This window comes from Dermacentor albipictus, chromosome 8 (assembly GCF_038994185.2).
Source record: "Dermacentor albipictus isolate Rhodes 1998 colony chromosome 8, USDA_Dalb.pri_finalv2, whole genome shotgun sequence".
In the NCBI taxonomy this organism is placed as follows: Eukaryota; Metazoa; Arthropoda; class Arachnida; order Ixodida; family Ixodidae; genus Dermacentor; species Dermacentor albipictus.
This window is the reverse complement of record NC_091828.1, coordinates 70,695,876-70,712,234: the sequence shown is the minus strand read 5'-3', so window position 1 is coordinate 70,712,234 and position 16,359 is coordinate 70,695,876. Positions and strand designations below refer to the sequence as shown.

Sequence of the window (16,359 nt, the reverse complement as noted above, 5' to 3'; positions counted from 1 at the left end):
ATTCGTTAGAAATCGACTAAGAACGAAAACAGCTGCACGACTGGACAGAATCAGCAATCGGATGTTGAGGAACCTAGGCGACAAGTCAATAGTAAAGCTAACGAATTTTAATAATATTCAAAAATGTTTTTGGGGCGAGTTGCTGCTTAGTGAACGACATGGTATTGTAGAGGAAAATACCGGAAAGGAAAGGTTTTAAGCGAGAGACAGAAGAGAAAGACTGTGCTACACTCACAGCTGCTTATTAGGCACAAAGCTTGCTACATATATACCACGCACACTCTCCATATCAGGGGGCTGCAAAGAGCAAGCGACAGGTCGTCTTGTTTGCTTAAAACCCAACAATTTCATTTCTGCTTCATACAACGAAACAGCTGTTTGACTGACAGATACTTGAACACTGATATTATTGCGATATGCGCACAGTATTATCTCTGCTCATAGCTATGATTCTCACCTGAGAAAAACATAGCTTACAGCAACACGATCTGCAATCGCCAGAGAGATGGGCACTATGACTTTTTTTTAAATTGTTTGCGTGTTTGCTCATTCTTTCGCTCACACAAAAGCCAGTCTGGCCGATGTAGGTTTTTCCATGAAACAGCGGTGTCTGGTAAACCACAGAACTGGAACATTTTTCCACGTAGCGTTTTGCGTGCTTGTCTTTGCACGCTTGCGCAGTAGATCCCCTGATTTGGGTACATAGGCGAGCAATTTTGTTCGGGGCGGAAAACAGAACAGCTACCCCATACCTGTCCACCACCTTCTTGAGGTTGTGACTCACCTTGTGGTAATAAGGTACCAGCCGAGCTTTTCTTTGGCGATCCTACTCACCTCCCTCGCTCCCCCATGGGATCAATACTACGTTTGAGCTTCTACAGCAGGGTTTCTGCCACCGAAGTGATGAACGAAAGAGGAAATCTAGCTTTTTGAACTCGCTGGACCTGATGCTAGGAACTGGGCTCGAGCTGGTGAACACACGTCCTTCTAAGCGAGACACAAGGCAGAGCGTCGCTATAACTCTTTTCACAATTTTCGAGCGGAGAGAGTCGTAGGGCAAAAGTTGTTTTTGCGCTCGCGGAGAATAGTGCCAGCAAAAATTTTCATTTTAAAACCTGATGTTTAAACCTAAAACTGCAGCTAATTATGACTTGGAAGCTCACGCGTATATGATGGGCCATTGCCATAGAGTTTAAAAAAAGATCCAAAACAGTTAATTTCTTCATGGCTAGTTACGGAAAATTGTTGGTCCATCGTTATTAAAACGTTGTCCATGCATCTGAACACATTTAATATGTCTGTGCCCTTAACGCAGCCGTCCAAACTTTAATTCATTTCAGAAACAAACAGGATAAATCATAAAGGTGCTACGCATGAAGCGACGAAAATGTCCTTTCTTCTTCAGGAACAGTTAGTTGTCAAAAAGGATAAAACTGCTACACGAATAGGCTTCCGGTAAGTTTACAAAATTATTAGCATTCGGACCAACAGCCTTCTGAAACTCTGTTTCATCTCTGTCATCAATACGTGCGTTTAGAGCAGCCATAAATTCACGGAGTTTTATACACTAAAACAGATCTTCCAGTTCAATAGAAAACGTGAAGCGGATGCTGTTCTTGTCAAAAAAAAGGAGTTGATAGCATACGAGTTAGTAACAATGAAAGGCTTTTTCACTTCTAGGTACCTAAGGCACATTAACAGGACCTTGCTGCCCTGAAGATCCATGTTTTTTGTTCACTGATATTAGCTTTGAAAGGTGCATCTCTTTTGCGCGTTTTTCTCCTAAAGCGAACCGTGAGAGAATGTTGCTTTGTTTTTTTACGCATAATGCTAAAGCATTTAGGTTGCTCTCTCGACAAAACAACAAATAGTATTTTTTCACGGTCGACACCCAAATTTGTTTGTTTTCGGGGGGGGGGGAATGTTTGTTTGTTGCTTGACACGCTTTTGCTTGAACGCATCTTTTTTCAGGACGAAGGAATCGATTTCTTTATCGCCTTCCCGCCTATCGCCTTCCTGCATTCCTTGTAGCGCCATCCTTGTTTCTCTTCTGTCTGTCACTTAAAATCGTTCTTTTCCGGTTCTCGCGCTGCGATACCATGTCGTTTATTATTCAAGTTATTTTCCTGCGTATATAGTTGAGCACAGCATTCATGTACCACTATACATTACAAAAGAAATTACGGCATTTCAGCGAAACCTTCGTGGCGTTTGCGTTGGCGTGAAAACAAACGCATCTCATGCGGACACGAAAGCAACACAAAAGCCGCTGCGTATCATCACAAATACCTAGAAATGACAACTCGATGGCGGTGCCAGTAGGGCTTGCTAGAAATATAAATAATAAATGCGTGGGCGCTTGTGGGTGTTTGAGACGGGTAATAACCTTAATAGAAACGTTATACTCTGGCTGCATTAACCGGAAAAAGAAAGTGGAACGTGAGGTACTAATAGTTGAATGCATGCGGTTTCGGTGACTGAAGAAGAAAGCTGTCAGAAACAACTTGAAGAAATTCGAGGGCCATAAAAGAAGCAGTAAATAATGACAGATGCTGTAAATATGGTAAACTAGATCAAAAGCGCACCAATGACGATATTAACATAATACAGACCTGAAATAATGAGACATAATTAGTGCGACCAGGCTATGGGTCACATACTTAATGCTTGTGGCTGGGAGTAGCATTTACAAACTCATATTCCTTTCGTTTGGGAATGGCCGAGAGCCCGATGTGCGATTACTGTGGGTGCGAGGAGACCATCGAGCACCTATTGTGTACTTGCCCCCACTATGATGTACAACGCCTCTCTCTGCAGGAAACTTTACACCGACTAGACTTACGACCTTTCACCGAGTCAAAGATACTCGGACCGTGGCCACACCCGTCACTGGCACGAAAAGCGAATCGTGCATTACTGCAATACTTGAGGTACACCGGTTTAAGAGACCGTTTATAGTGTCCCTGTGCATAGTGTCCCTCCCACACGTACTCTGTGCTTACTCTCTCCCTTTCTTCTTCTTTCTATTCCCCTTTCCCCCACCCCCAGTGTAGGGTAGCAAACCGGATACTCTTCTGGTTGACCTCCCTACCTTTCCTGTCCTTGCTTTCTCTCTCTCTCTCAATACATTGAAAGTATAACAATTAAGTATGCATGAAGTAATGAAACAAAACAGGATAGCTGGCATTTCCAATTTATATTAGAAAAGGGATCATACGCTAAAATAAAGGGGAGTTCTAAAACCAATAGTAAATATGCCCTATGACGTCCAAGAAATGAAGGTACATGTTAATCAATATGTCTAAATTATTTACTTATTAAGGTGCTCAAAACCACACGTACTTCTCTAAGGCCTATGTCTAAGGCTCTAAGTCTTACTTCTAGGTATGAAATCGGTCACTCAACATATATACGTGGTGTTGTTATTTATCTAGGCATCACTGGAGGGTATTAGAATATTACATCAATGGAGGGTATTACAAGTATATATTCTGCAGTCTTTGTTGCTGTTTGCACTAGCTCTATCTTGCATAGCTCTTATGATGGTTTTATGGGCCTTCCATTCATATGTTACAAGAGCTGAATGCACCTCGGCTACAGTGTGCAGAATAGTGGTCTCTGGAAAATGGGGTACAATTTAAAGCTTACCAGACGGGGGGCATTTGGACACCCATGAGCGATTTCAGGTTCCTGGGTCACGTGTCCAGTTGACTGTGTCGTAATTTCGCCTTTCTCAATTTTTTCCCCTGTGGACGTAATTTATAAATGTGAGAAAAAACAATTGTTGTGATAGATTCAAGTATGTTGCATAAGATTATTTGAACTGTGTAATATTAACCCTCAGATGCTTAATTGACTTATGTGTTATCTATTGGCGTAAAGGTATGTGACACCTGCAGGGACAAAAAAAAGTAAAAAAGTCACGTAGAGAAATTGACGTTTATTTGAAGGTCAAATAGTTCACCGTGGGTTTTCTTGCATCCTCCACAACAAGTTCTAGTGCTTCCATTACATTGTATTGAGTTGCTTGTCGCTTTGCAGCTAAGCTATCGATGCATCGCTGCCGCCTGTGTGACATGGGCTCACGAAAAATACAAAGCCGAGGATACCATAACGTAAGGCTATTCCAAATTGTTCCCATTCCATGTCCCCCATAAGCCCTCAACGATTGGTCAAATAATTTTTATGCCAGCCCCACTTCGCTTCTTTGTCACTTAACATCACAAAAACTGTGAAAACTGCCCGCCTGATATGATGCGTTCCCTCTAATTATATGTAATGTGATCAAACAAAAGAAAAAAATTATGTCCGATGCTGCACTTGTTTCGCTACTAGCCCATCGCTATTTATCAAAGCGTTCCGCGTGTCACCGACTTCGCGTGTTTCTCACGCGATGCCAAGAAATCGCAAGAAATTACCCCGTCAAAGTGACGGGCACGCTTAAAGAATGTATTATTAGGGGGAAACTGAATTTTTTTTTTCTTAACCGCTGGAGATTACCACCTCGGCCACTTTCATACGCTTTCTCTGGCACTGAATATTCGGAGCTGCTTGGTACAATGAAGTTCACTGCACGTAATAATAGTTTTTAAGTGGCAGTATATCATTGCCGTGCCCTTTTAGCACGTATACGACGTCTCTCTGCCAAACCGTCTTCGCTAAGGATGTGAGTTAGCGGCATTAATTAACGTTTTGTACCGATTTGCAAGCCACTGATTTTTATAACACAGCTCTTAGGCGCCCGTTCTTGCATTGCGCGACGGGGTTTTTTGGTATAGCGGAGCAAACGACCACCGAGAAGCATCAAAGAGCGAACGCGAAGCGCCGCTGGGGATCAACGACGGTGAGAGCGAAGAGAGCGTGAGGAGAAAAGTGGAAGAGGAAGGCGCGGCAAAACCATCAGTCCGAAATCAGAGGAGGAGGCTGCGCAATATGGGGGGGGGGGGGGCTCTCCTGTGGCGATAGTTACGAGATGGCGCTAGAGTAGCGCGCCGTATCTGTTCACCGAAGCCATGCGGATAACACGGCCGCCGATACCATATATGGAAACAGAGCGCTCCATGAGCGCAGGTCTGTCTGTGGTGGCTGCTGTGAATCACACACATACGTCACCCACGGGCTGCCTTTCACGATCTGCAAATCAGCGAGGCAGTTGCACTCCACTTCGTGTGCTTGCATTGTGCCACTCGAGAAAGAGAAAGATTGTCCGCGCCAGAAAGTGAATTAAAACGCGTAGAGTACTGTGCTGAAATTATGCATTAGGGAATGTCGTAATCGACGGCGAATGTTTTGGACCAGCAACTCCAAGGTAAGCATGCGAAAGCAGACCACTCACAAACGCTTAAATGATTGTCTTCCTCTGGTTATATACTTTCACCGTCCTAGCTCGGCACCACCAAAAGCTTCACTTTTGCGTGCTCTTCGCCTCGTGTCAGCCAAGATGATAAGCAGAATCTGTCAAGACAGGCAATGCTATTCGCTTTGGACGCTTAATTGGACTGTTGAAAGAACTCGGCGGGTCATCCACCGATGCTTGGGCCGGCGGTTAAAGTTTGGCGTCAGAATAGTGGAACAAAAATAGAATGCCACAGTTTTGCGCTATGGGTTCCCAATGCCCTTCTGTCCAGTGTTTGAGTGCCTGAAAGAAGAGCGAGTGGGACCGAAGACAAGGCTAGGGAGGCTGTTACTAAATGAGAGGCTACGAAATGTCTCCGTATGTAGTTTGTGAGGCTTCGCTGCTTCAATAGTGAGACAATAAGTCGTTCATTGTTTTTGCGCTCGTTCACGCTCCGCGTTTATGGCTGAGCGCAAATGTGTATGCGGTGAACGTCGAGCGTGTACATCCGAAGTAGAAGAACACATCGCTCATTTGCAGAAAGGCAGCCACAACGCTGCACAGTATCCCCAACTGTTAAGCAAACCACGTGTTTTGTCAATATGCCCCTCGTAAGTTCTCACGACAAAGAAGCTATAAAAATTCTGAGAATTGCGCACTAATGCGTAAGCACTTCTCGGCTTGGTTGTGAGTTTGCCTTTGCTTAGTTTTAGTTATTGCTTTTACTAGGTTATGCAAATATACCAACGGCATTTCCAGTGACAAACAATGCTTCGGCTGCACTGAACAACCGCCAGGTTTTCTGACCGCCTCTGGCTTTTTCGATCCAATCGTACCAACTGAGCCGAAACGCCGCGCACGAGCACGCCCCGGCAGCGCAGAGCTGGAGAAAGGGCACGCCAGCCGCCGCAGTATCACGAGAAATTTTGCGTGAGGGGTGAAATAATCACCGCGAATGGCATGTCATCCTCCCTGTTGCTCTCGCATGCCTGTGTTACGCACGCGTTCCTGGTCTGTGCAAGCTGTCGCCTGCGTTCTGACTTGCCTCGGCAAGGCCCAATGAAAGCGCGCCATTCGTCTGAACGCACTTGCGTGTCGGCGAGGTGTTCATAACTCGAAGAGCGCTCGGCAGCGTTCAACTGGACAATTATTATTATTATTATTATTATTATTATTAATAATTGGCAGTTGGCGGCGATACCCTCGGCCAAGGCTGATACCTCGTTTTTAACAGATTACAGATGCGCCGCGGGAACGTGTTGGGGCTGCACTGCAAATGGTTTGCCGATTCTTCAAGCAACCGCCCCCGCTGCTACTCCTGAATTCCGGGATTCTCGTCAAGCGTCGCAGGACCGGCCCATCAATTTTCTACACCAGGACTGGGTTTCTAGTCTCTGGATTCAGCGACAATCGTGTACTCACCTGGAAACTCTGGCAGAAGGGCACCTATATATTTTGGCCGGACGCCCACCATTCCTTGCAGTTGGCGGCGATACCCTCGGCCAAGGCTGATACCTCGTTTTTAACAGGTAGAGTGTTGGGACACTATTACTTTCTTTTTGTTGGTTGTATCGCCGCCGACTGCAATTTTTGGTTGTTGATTGCAATTTTGTTGCTACCCCGTGAAATCAGCATGTCGGGCGATGATGAAAATTGCATTTTGTGTAACAAACCGCTGCCCACTGACGGAAAGTTAATGAAGTGTTCAAGCTGTAACCATTCCTATCACTTAGGCCAATCTTGCTCTGGTATTGCCCAAAATACGTTCACCACAATGGGTTTGTCTAAAAGAGAAGCTTGGACTTGCAAAACCTGTAGAACTTCAAAGAGCCGGGCTGGTTCATCTTCACAGTCTGACATTTCTCATGTAGTTGATAACGCGATCCCGAATGGGTCACTGGCGGCTGAGCTCAAGGACATAAAAGAGAGTCTTCTCTGCTTACCATTCCTGGCTCAAAAAGTGGACACACTTCTAGGCCTCAAAGAAGATTTTTCGAAATTAACTCAGTCCGTTGACCATCTGGAGGACGCGGTGGTATTTATGTCGAATAAGTACGACTCGGTTATCACTCGGCTAAACGAATTCAGGACTCAAAATGCAAAGTACGAATCTGAGATTGCCGCTCTATCTTCTACAGTGCAAATGCAGGCAGAGCAGCTTCAGCGTCTGCACGATGTTCAAAATGACAGCGAGCAATACAGCCGCATTGCTAATCTGGAAATTCACGGCCTTCCTCAAGAAGATCACGAAGACTTGAAGCAGACGTTGGTGCAGCTCGCTGATAAACTGGAATTGGCGGATTTCACCCTATCAGATGTGGTGGATGTTCATCGCTTACAAGGAAAACGCGATTCGATTCCCACAGTCCTGGTGCGCTTCACATCTGTTACGGCTAAGGAAAGATGGTTCCAGGCTCGTGGCAAGTTGCGGCAGCTCCATCACTCTCATAAGTTGCCAAAACTATTTTTCAATGAAAATTTAACCAAGCAAAATCGAGAATTGTTTTGGCGAGTAAGGACAGTAGCCAAAGAAAAGGGATACAAATTCACTTGGGTCAAAGCCGGAAAAATTTTCGCGAAGAAAGATGAATCCTCGGCTCTGATTCGAATCAACATGCTAGCAGACGTTGAAAAGATTGTCTAACATAATGGCAAGTACCTGCCAAGAGTTTCCCGATTTTCAGTCTTTCTGTGACAGCTGCAGTCAGAAGTCGAAAGGTGACTTCATAATTATCAATCTTAACATTAGAAGCTTACGGAAATACTGGGACGAATTTAAAATGATTGTTACTTCAACACTTAGTTTTGTGGATTTGTTTGTTATAACAGAAATTAACGTCGCAGATACAGGCCTGGATACGTTTGTTCTACACGGTTATCAACCGCACTTTGTAACACGTTCACATCGGCGAGGAGGAGGGATTGCTATTTTCGTCAAAAACGTGTATGACGGGTCACACATCGATGTTTCATTCGCTTTTGCGGAATGTCTTGCTATCAAAGTGGCTGAGGGGCGGTTCCTGCTATCTGTATTCGCGTTTTATCGACCTCCATCAAATAGTGTCTGTTGCTTTTTAATAGAATTGGAAGCCTTCTTACAACGATTAAACCCGGTGGATGAAATATGGCTAGTTGGAGACTTCAACATAAACGCTCTGTCACACAAAGGGTGCGGTATCCGACTACTTATCCCTTTTAGCTTCCCATGGGATTGAAAATACGATAAACATTTCAACCAGAGAAGACCTGGTAAATGGGCATGTAGTCAGTTCATGCTTAGATCATATTTTGGTTCGTACTTCAAATTATTCTTTAGATTCATGTGTCATAAAACAGCGTTTGGCAGATCATTATTTTGTGGCTTGCCAGTTTGTGTCGTCAACCCCATCAACAACACGCGCTTGCGCAGAGGACTCGCCTAGCAGCGTTCAGGTTTCTATAATAGACCAGCGTAAGCTCGATGACCTAATCAGGGCATTTGATTGGTCTACATTAATGAATAGAAAGGCTGCACATGTCTACGACTGCTTTTGTGAACAAATACAAACATTTGAAAATTTGGCAAAAAAAACTGTAACAAGGAAACGCCGTAAAAATCATAACTGGATAAATGCTAACGTAATTCGTGCTATAGCGGAAAGAGATGTCTTGTGGAAACGTTCGAAACGTTCCCCCCAAAATCTAACACTTCGCACTGCGTACACAGCAGCTAGAAACAGGGTAGTTGCCCTCATTAGATCGGCAAAACGGCTGTATTTTTTACGTCAATTTAATCTTGCCTTGAAAAACCCAGCAAAGACTTGGTCTTTAATAAATCACCTTCGAGGAAAAGCAGACTCGAGATCTGCCATTGATTCCTTTTCGAACGACCCCGCAACAACGGCTAATCTATTTAACCGTCATTTTTCTCGTTCGTCTGACGGAGCTAGTCAAGGGCATGCTCTGGACTGCACGCTTCAAAAATCTGTATCTGCCTCAGCCTTCCTGCCGAAGTTGTCGGAACTTGATTTACGTAGGATTATTTTTAGCTTCAGACAGAACAAACCACCCGGTCTTGATGGCCTTTCAGCGCGCATGCTCCAAAGAAACTTTGAAACCCTGTCGGGCATTCTTCTTTTTATGCTTAACGGGTTTCTCGATGATTCTTCTATCCCCGAAAGACTCAAAACTGCTTTAGTCAAGCCACTTCACAAAGGAGGAAAAAAGGATGTAATTGAAAACTATAGACCCATATCCATTTTGCCTATACTGTCCCAAGTGTTAGAAAAGTTTCTTTTGGAAATAATGCTTTCCTTCATTAATAAGTTCTCGATAATGTCCCCTCATCAGTTTGGTTTTGTCGCTGGTAAAGGTACTACTTTACTTTTAGAATCCTTCTCAGATGAAATTTTTTCCGCTTTCGACCAAAATTTGTTTAGCATTGCATTATTTCTAGATATTAGTAAAGCCTTTGAAACAGTTAACCACGGCATATTGTTGAAAAAATTACATTTCTTGGGCTTCCGGGGGCCATTTCATGACATACTGAAAAATTATCTATCGAACAGATCACAAACAGTAGTATTAGGCAATCACTCTAGCTCTATTTTGCCTATTAAAGCTGAAGTCCCTCAAGGGTCCATTATAACCCCGCTGCTGTTTAATATTTTCATGAATGACCTTGCGTCCACTGTTTCAAAATGCACAATTTTTCAATACGCCGATGACACCGTTCTGCTAGCAAAGCATTTATGCTACAAATCAGCAATCAATATGTTACAAAAAGATGTCTATAACGTAATAAATTGGTTTTCTAAAAATTTTCCTGTAATCAACAATTCAAAAACAAAGTTGATTTGCTTCAGAAATCCCTTAAAGATGACGTTGATAGATGAACCTATCCTTTTGCATAATAAATCATGTTCGCATTGTACCTGTACTCCAGTGGAATATGTGCAGTCTATAAAATACATGGGCGTATTTTTTGACTCAAACCTGTCGTGGGAATCGCATTTAGCATATTTATGCAGTAAACTACGAAGCGTTGCCTGGGTACTCTATCACTGTAAAAGTATAGTTCCTTTTTCAGTCAAAAAAACAATTGTGAACGCTCTTGCATACGGAATATTAAGGTATGGCATCACAATTTTCGCCTTCTGTTCTGCGCGTTGGAAGAGCCGGGTAGACGCTCTTTTAAAAAACACGCTCCAGAGTGTAGCGTATAATTCGCCTCTGCTTTCTTCCCCAGACATATTTACCGCCGTAGGTTTTCCTTCGTTCCGCTCATTGTTCGTTGAAACAGTGGTATTACGTCATTTTTGGAACTCGGATTTCAAAGTTGAGCATAAGCCTGTGCGCATGCTCCGTTCCGGCTTGCGTTTCACTGTGCCTCGTTCCGTAACGAGATACGGTGAGGCCCGGCGATGTGTGTACGTTCCTAATCTCTTTAACAACCTGCCAGAAGGCATTTTCACAGCAACTTCGAAAATATCACTGAAAAAGATGATACGTGCTCTGTAGGCTAAACATGTTACATATTCACATTGCTTTGCCTTCTCATCTCAAACAACATTTATGAGGACATTGTTTCAAAGATTCGAATTCTTGCATTTTGTGTTTTATGTTTTGTTCGTTTTATGTAAGCTTGAACTGTAGGGGCTGCTGCAATAAATTTGCGCAGCCAAATGTATTGTCGCGCGCTTTTTGTAACAGCGTCATTATTTTCTTTGATATGTGATTGTTCTCCTATCTCAATGTATTGCCTTGCCAATTCTGCAAGGCCATGTCCCACAAGCCCTTGTAGGCTTAGACAGGCCTGATTATAATGCTGTACATGTGTTATGGCAATAAATATATTATTATTATTATTATTATTATTATTATTATTATTATTATTATTATTATTATTATTAAATCACTATCATGCACGCCTTAGCATACAGTGTGTTACGTTATGGCATTACATTGTTCGGGTTTTGCTCATCTCGATGGCTTTGTCGAATTGACAGTATTCTAAAAAATATGTTGAAGTCCATTGTTTATAACTCTTCCTCGGCCGACAATGTGAACTTATTTATACATCTGGGTCTTCCGTCATTTCAAACTTTGTTCACTCAAACGGTTGTGGTGAGACATTTTTGGAACCCTGATTTCAAACAAGAATATGTTGCTCCCCGTGCACTGCGGAAAACATTGCGTTTTGTAGTACTGCACTGCAACACAAGATTTGGTAAGGCTAGTAGGTATGCTTATGTCCCAAGAATATTCAATGATCTTCCTGATCATATATTTACTGCAACTTCGAAACGAAACTTGAAAAAAATGTTGAAGGCACTGTAAGATATGTATAATACTGCATTTCTCTTTTCTTGTATTTCTTTTGTCACTGATTTCAGCTGATTTTCTGTTTCATTTTGTGTGATGAACTTCACGAGCTTGTCATTTCTATACATGTTGCCATTTTGACTTTGTTTGCCGACATGCCGGGCCAAGTCACGCAAGCCACTTCGTTGGCTTTGACGGGCCTGCCTTCTGATGTACGATTATTGTAAGATGGCAACAATAATTATTATTATTATTATTATTATTATTATTATTATTATTATTATTATTATTATTATTATTATTATTATTATTATCCTGGTTGCGCCCACTGCAGGGCAAAGGCCTCACCCACACTTCTCCAACTACCCCGGTCATGTATTAATTGTGTCCATTTCGTCCCTGCAAACTTCTTAATCTCATCCGCCCAGCTAGCTTTCTGCCGCCCCCTGCTCCGCTTCCCTTCTATTCACATCCACTCCATAACCATTAAAGACCATCGGTATGTCGCTCTAGCTCGGTTTCGGGGTTTTTGCCGCGCATTCACGTGTTAGTGCTCGTATTGCTCACGATAGTACACGCTCTAATGCAAAGAGATACGTCTACCTGGCCCTTCGTCGTGCATGCTAAGAAACAAGCGAAAATAGCTAATGTCACCTACGATGATAAATGCTTTCTAACATTCACTTTCTACTTTCCCCGCGATCTCTTCGCACATACGTGCCAACATTTTGCTAGAAAGACTAGAGTATTGACTGTTATATAATGAAAACTGCGGAAAACACGGTTTGAAAAGCATCGAGAAATGGAACTCAGCTGCAAGATATAGATACAGAAAAAAAATATCCGATAAAAACAAATATTGGTGCAAGGAGGTGTAGTAAGTGCAGTTGTTCATTCTTGTGCTTAGCGTCTTGTCCCTTTTGTTCTTTGATATGAGGGCACGTAAGCCGCGCCGCTACAAAGTGCTTTTAAATTGGAGAACATGTTCGAGACCTCTTACCTTCACCCGCTGGAGCTGCATTCAAAAGCAAGTGACCTGAAATGAAAGGGTATCTACTTATGCGAAAATCTGCACATTAAAATTCTAAGTAGAAGCCCTTCAAGAAACTACGTAATTGCATATCGTTTTTTGGAAGGATTTACGGCCGTCACAATATCGCGAAGTATATAAAACGCTTCAATGGTGCCTTGTATCTGTCTGTACACCACCTATATTTAGAATTTTTTGGTGAACGCAAATCTTATACTCCTCGTTGCAGAAGCCACAGGACTGACATAAATGGCATTACAAACTTTGAGGTGTGCGAGAGTCTTGAGAACTTCGTTGTAAATTAGCCACTGAAGTATCGCTATTCGTGTAAACATCGAACCACGTAGGGTGTATTCAAAGTGCTGCACAGGTTTCAAATCTTCTTTTCATCATCAAAAAGTTAGTGAAAAGATTGTTTGATTCAAACACAAGCTAATAATCTAAGGAGATTTGACAAAGTTTGATGAGGAAATGTTATTAGGGGTTGTTATCATGACTCTTTTCCTTGCACTTGTCGATCTATGCTTTTAGTTTTCTGTCAGTGCCGGACTCATTCATGTCAGAAATCTCCGAGGAGTTACCGAGGGTTCTTATGTACATTTTGCGCAAACCACTCAAGTGAATACCTGCGAATTGCTTATCCTCGTCCCAACAACTGAAATCTACTGCAGTCTACTTTGTCTTTCTTCCCTCGGTGCCTTTCTGGTTAGTACGCATTGCATAACCGGCACCCGTACGTTTGTAGGCCTAATCTGAACAACAATATCAACCCCCGGCATTACCACATGGCATATCATGTCGACCCAAATTTTGTGTATTTTTTCTCACTTTCTGGATTATGGCACCGTCATATCTTTCTCAAATGTATTGCTAAACTTATTGGCAAACTGAACTAAAGTCATCACATGGCTTCAACTGAATCAACATAAAGTTCTTAAAAAATACTTCCATGTAGAATTCAATAACCTTAACGAAAGTTTTTCAACCGTGCCTCAACGCTGGTGCTTTGGCTCATTAGTGCAATGCTGGGAAGCTGTGGAAACCTGGGCTACCTTGGCTCCACCAAATTGGTAAAAAAAAACTTAGCAACTAACCTTCACCCCATTTCACTTACCAGCGCATGCTGTGAACTGCTACAACACATTGTATTCAAAGGCCAAGGGACTTTCTTGAAAATAACGCCTTTTTTTTCACCTGCACAACATGACTTTAGGAAATCATTCTCATGCGAGACCTAATTCGTATCTTTGACTGATAAGTTGCATCGAATTCTCGATCCCTCATGAAGCGCTGATTGCATTTTTTTCGACTTCTCAAAAGTATTCCATACAGTTTGTCACAAACTTCTAATGTACAAATTAACCCATTAGAATATTGATGCTAATCTTTAAAAATCGCTCAAATGTTTTCTTGTTAATCGCTCAAAATACGTACTGCTAACGGCTACAATTTACCCATGTGCTCTGGTACCTCCGCTGTACCCCAACAATCGGTTTTTGGTCCCTTATTTTTATTCCTTAACTGCGACCTTTCTTGGCAAGTTACTTCTAAGATTCATATCTTCGCTGATTGTGTTATATTTAGAAAAATTACTACAGAGTGTGATACGAAGAGTCTTCAGTCCGACTTAGATGTAATATCTAGCTGGTGCATTATATGGCTAATGAAATTAAATGTTCATAAGTCTAAAGCTGTGCATGTATCTAGGACACCTATCTGTTCTCGGGTATACCATTTAAATTGCTTTCCCTAAGAACAGGTAAGCTCTTAGAAGTACTTAGGAATCCATATCCCCATTCTACCTTACCTGGGCAACCCAGCTTAATAATGTAGTGAACACTGCTAACCACGCTGTTAGTTACTTAAGATGAAACTTTTTTAAGGCTTCAGACTCTGAAATTGTTGCTTTATAAACAAATTATTATGTCCTAAATTAGAACATGCTACAGCAGTCGATTCCTGATAACATAAACGTAACACATTAGAATTAACTAAGAAAATATCCAAACGTCTTATTCTTTTGAATTATAACAGAACTGGCAGTGTGATTGCCATGAAAACTAGCCTTTCTTTTCCATCTCTGGCAGCTCGATGCAAGGCTTCCCGTTAATCATTATTTCGCAAAATGTGCACCATACAACACTGCGTGATATGTTTATTCACGCTCCGTAATACGTATTCCGTCGCAACAATCATTCTTACAAGGTTCACGTTCCTTCTTGCAGCTTAAATGCGTTTTCCCAGGCATTCGTGCGTCGTACATCCCTAGAGTGGAACCCATTAGCGATAATTCCTGGTGTCGTGATATCTTAGAGAAGGTTACTTACTAGAAGGCTGCTTCACGTATCTGCATATTTTCTTATATAGTCTTCTGTTGTAATAGCTTCATTTTTTCCTACTCACTGTACCCCTACTGAATTATTTGACACAATGTACTTTTCTTTTTCTATGTTTTCTCTTGTAATTGCTGATATTTCCTGTTTCCCACTCCGCTCTGTAAAGCCTTGACAGGCTTTCAGGGTTAATAAATGAAATTAACGTTTCGGACATTTGAGGTACATCTGCCCGAGTATGTTTGCCCTGCACTAATAATAAGGGAACAGAAGCTCCAATTTGGGGCTTTTTTTCATATTTTACGTGGATGGAGAGAGAGAGAGGCACTGTTGCAACTATTTCAATAAAGGCGTTTAGAACAGAGTATCAAGTGATAAATAGACCTACTCTGTGACGGACACAACGTTTCGGTATGCCGAACAAAACAGCCGTAAAAGCATGCAATAAGGAAACTGTCTTTACCTGAGAACGCTACGATGAATAAGATGGCGATTCTACACATCTTTAGTGCGTTCTGATCCACCGAAACGAGACACGATTTCAATTGCCGAAACGGCGTTTATATATGGTAGGAGTAGCTCGTTTGACTTTGCATTTGGAGCCTGATGACGCCGGAGAAAAATGATAAATAAATGGATGTGTTTTGCATACAGCAGTTACATGGAATTTACTGCTCCTCTAAAAGGCGTTGACAAACGACAGGGAGAGAGGGGGCTTAAAAGTGATTTCATCCCACAAAAGGTGAAAGGTCGCTATCGTCCCGCCTCGCAGAAAGGAAAACCACCGGGGAGTGGATGGGGGTGGGGGGTGGGGAGGGAACAACGTTAGTGCGTACGGAGGTGGTCTTCGGACACACAGTGCCCGCATCGCCACCCTGCTGCATCGTAAAATGCCGCATGGGTGGTCTGAAGACGAGGGAAATGGAGTGGCGCTATGCGCTATTAAGACAAGAAGATCGAACGGGACAGTGAACGGAAGCGCGAATCGAAGCGCGAATTGGTGCCCTCTCACGCCATTCCGCACATGTACCGCGTCCAATACATTATTATGCTGTCGATGGGACACCTCGGTGGCAAAGTGCCAGTCCGTCTTGCGCGACGTACTGGCACCGGAGGTGCAGGCTTTCGAGCTAGCCTTGTGGGCTGGCCGCAGACGAACCGTGTGCAGGACTTAATTGTGTATCGATGGGCGGGCTTCGATGGGGATGACTTTTATTGCATGAAGTGGATAATATTTAAGGAAGGTGCGAGAACGGGGGCACTCGGGTGTTTCTTTCTCCGTCAATCTTTTGGGAAATACATGGAGATATTACTGAGTCGCAGAAAAGAACGGTTCGTGCGTTATTTGTTTATTCGTT

At 42.7% G+C, this 16,359-nt stretch overlaps 1 protein-coding gene across 1 annotated transcript in view; it reads right to left on the bottom strand.

Annotated features, from left to right (window-relative positions):
- LOC135920628 (uncharacterized) overlaps positions 1 to 15,529 on the bottom strand; it is a 34,263-nt gene extending 18,734 nt beyond the window's left edge. Inside the window, exons 1-3 of the mRNA XM_065454916.1 lie at positions 15,465 to 15,529; positions 12,639 to 12,674; positions 3,649 to 3,746 (exon numbers count right to left, since the gene is read on the bottom strand). Of these exons, the coding sequence (XP_065310988.1) occupies positions 3,649 to 3,746; positions 12,639 to 12,674; positions 15,465 to 15,504 (174 nt within the window). The 5' untranslated portion in view covers positions 15,505 to 15,529. The remainder of the gene's footprint in view (positions 1 to 3,648; positions 3,747 to 12,638; positions 12,675 to 15,464) is intronic.
- Positions 15,530 to 16,359: the final 830 nt, after the last annotated feature.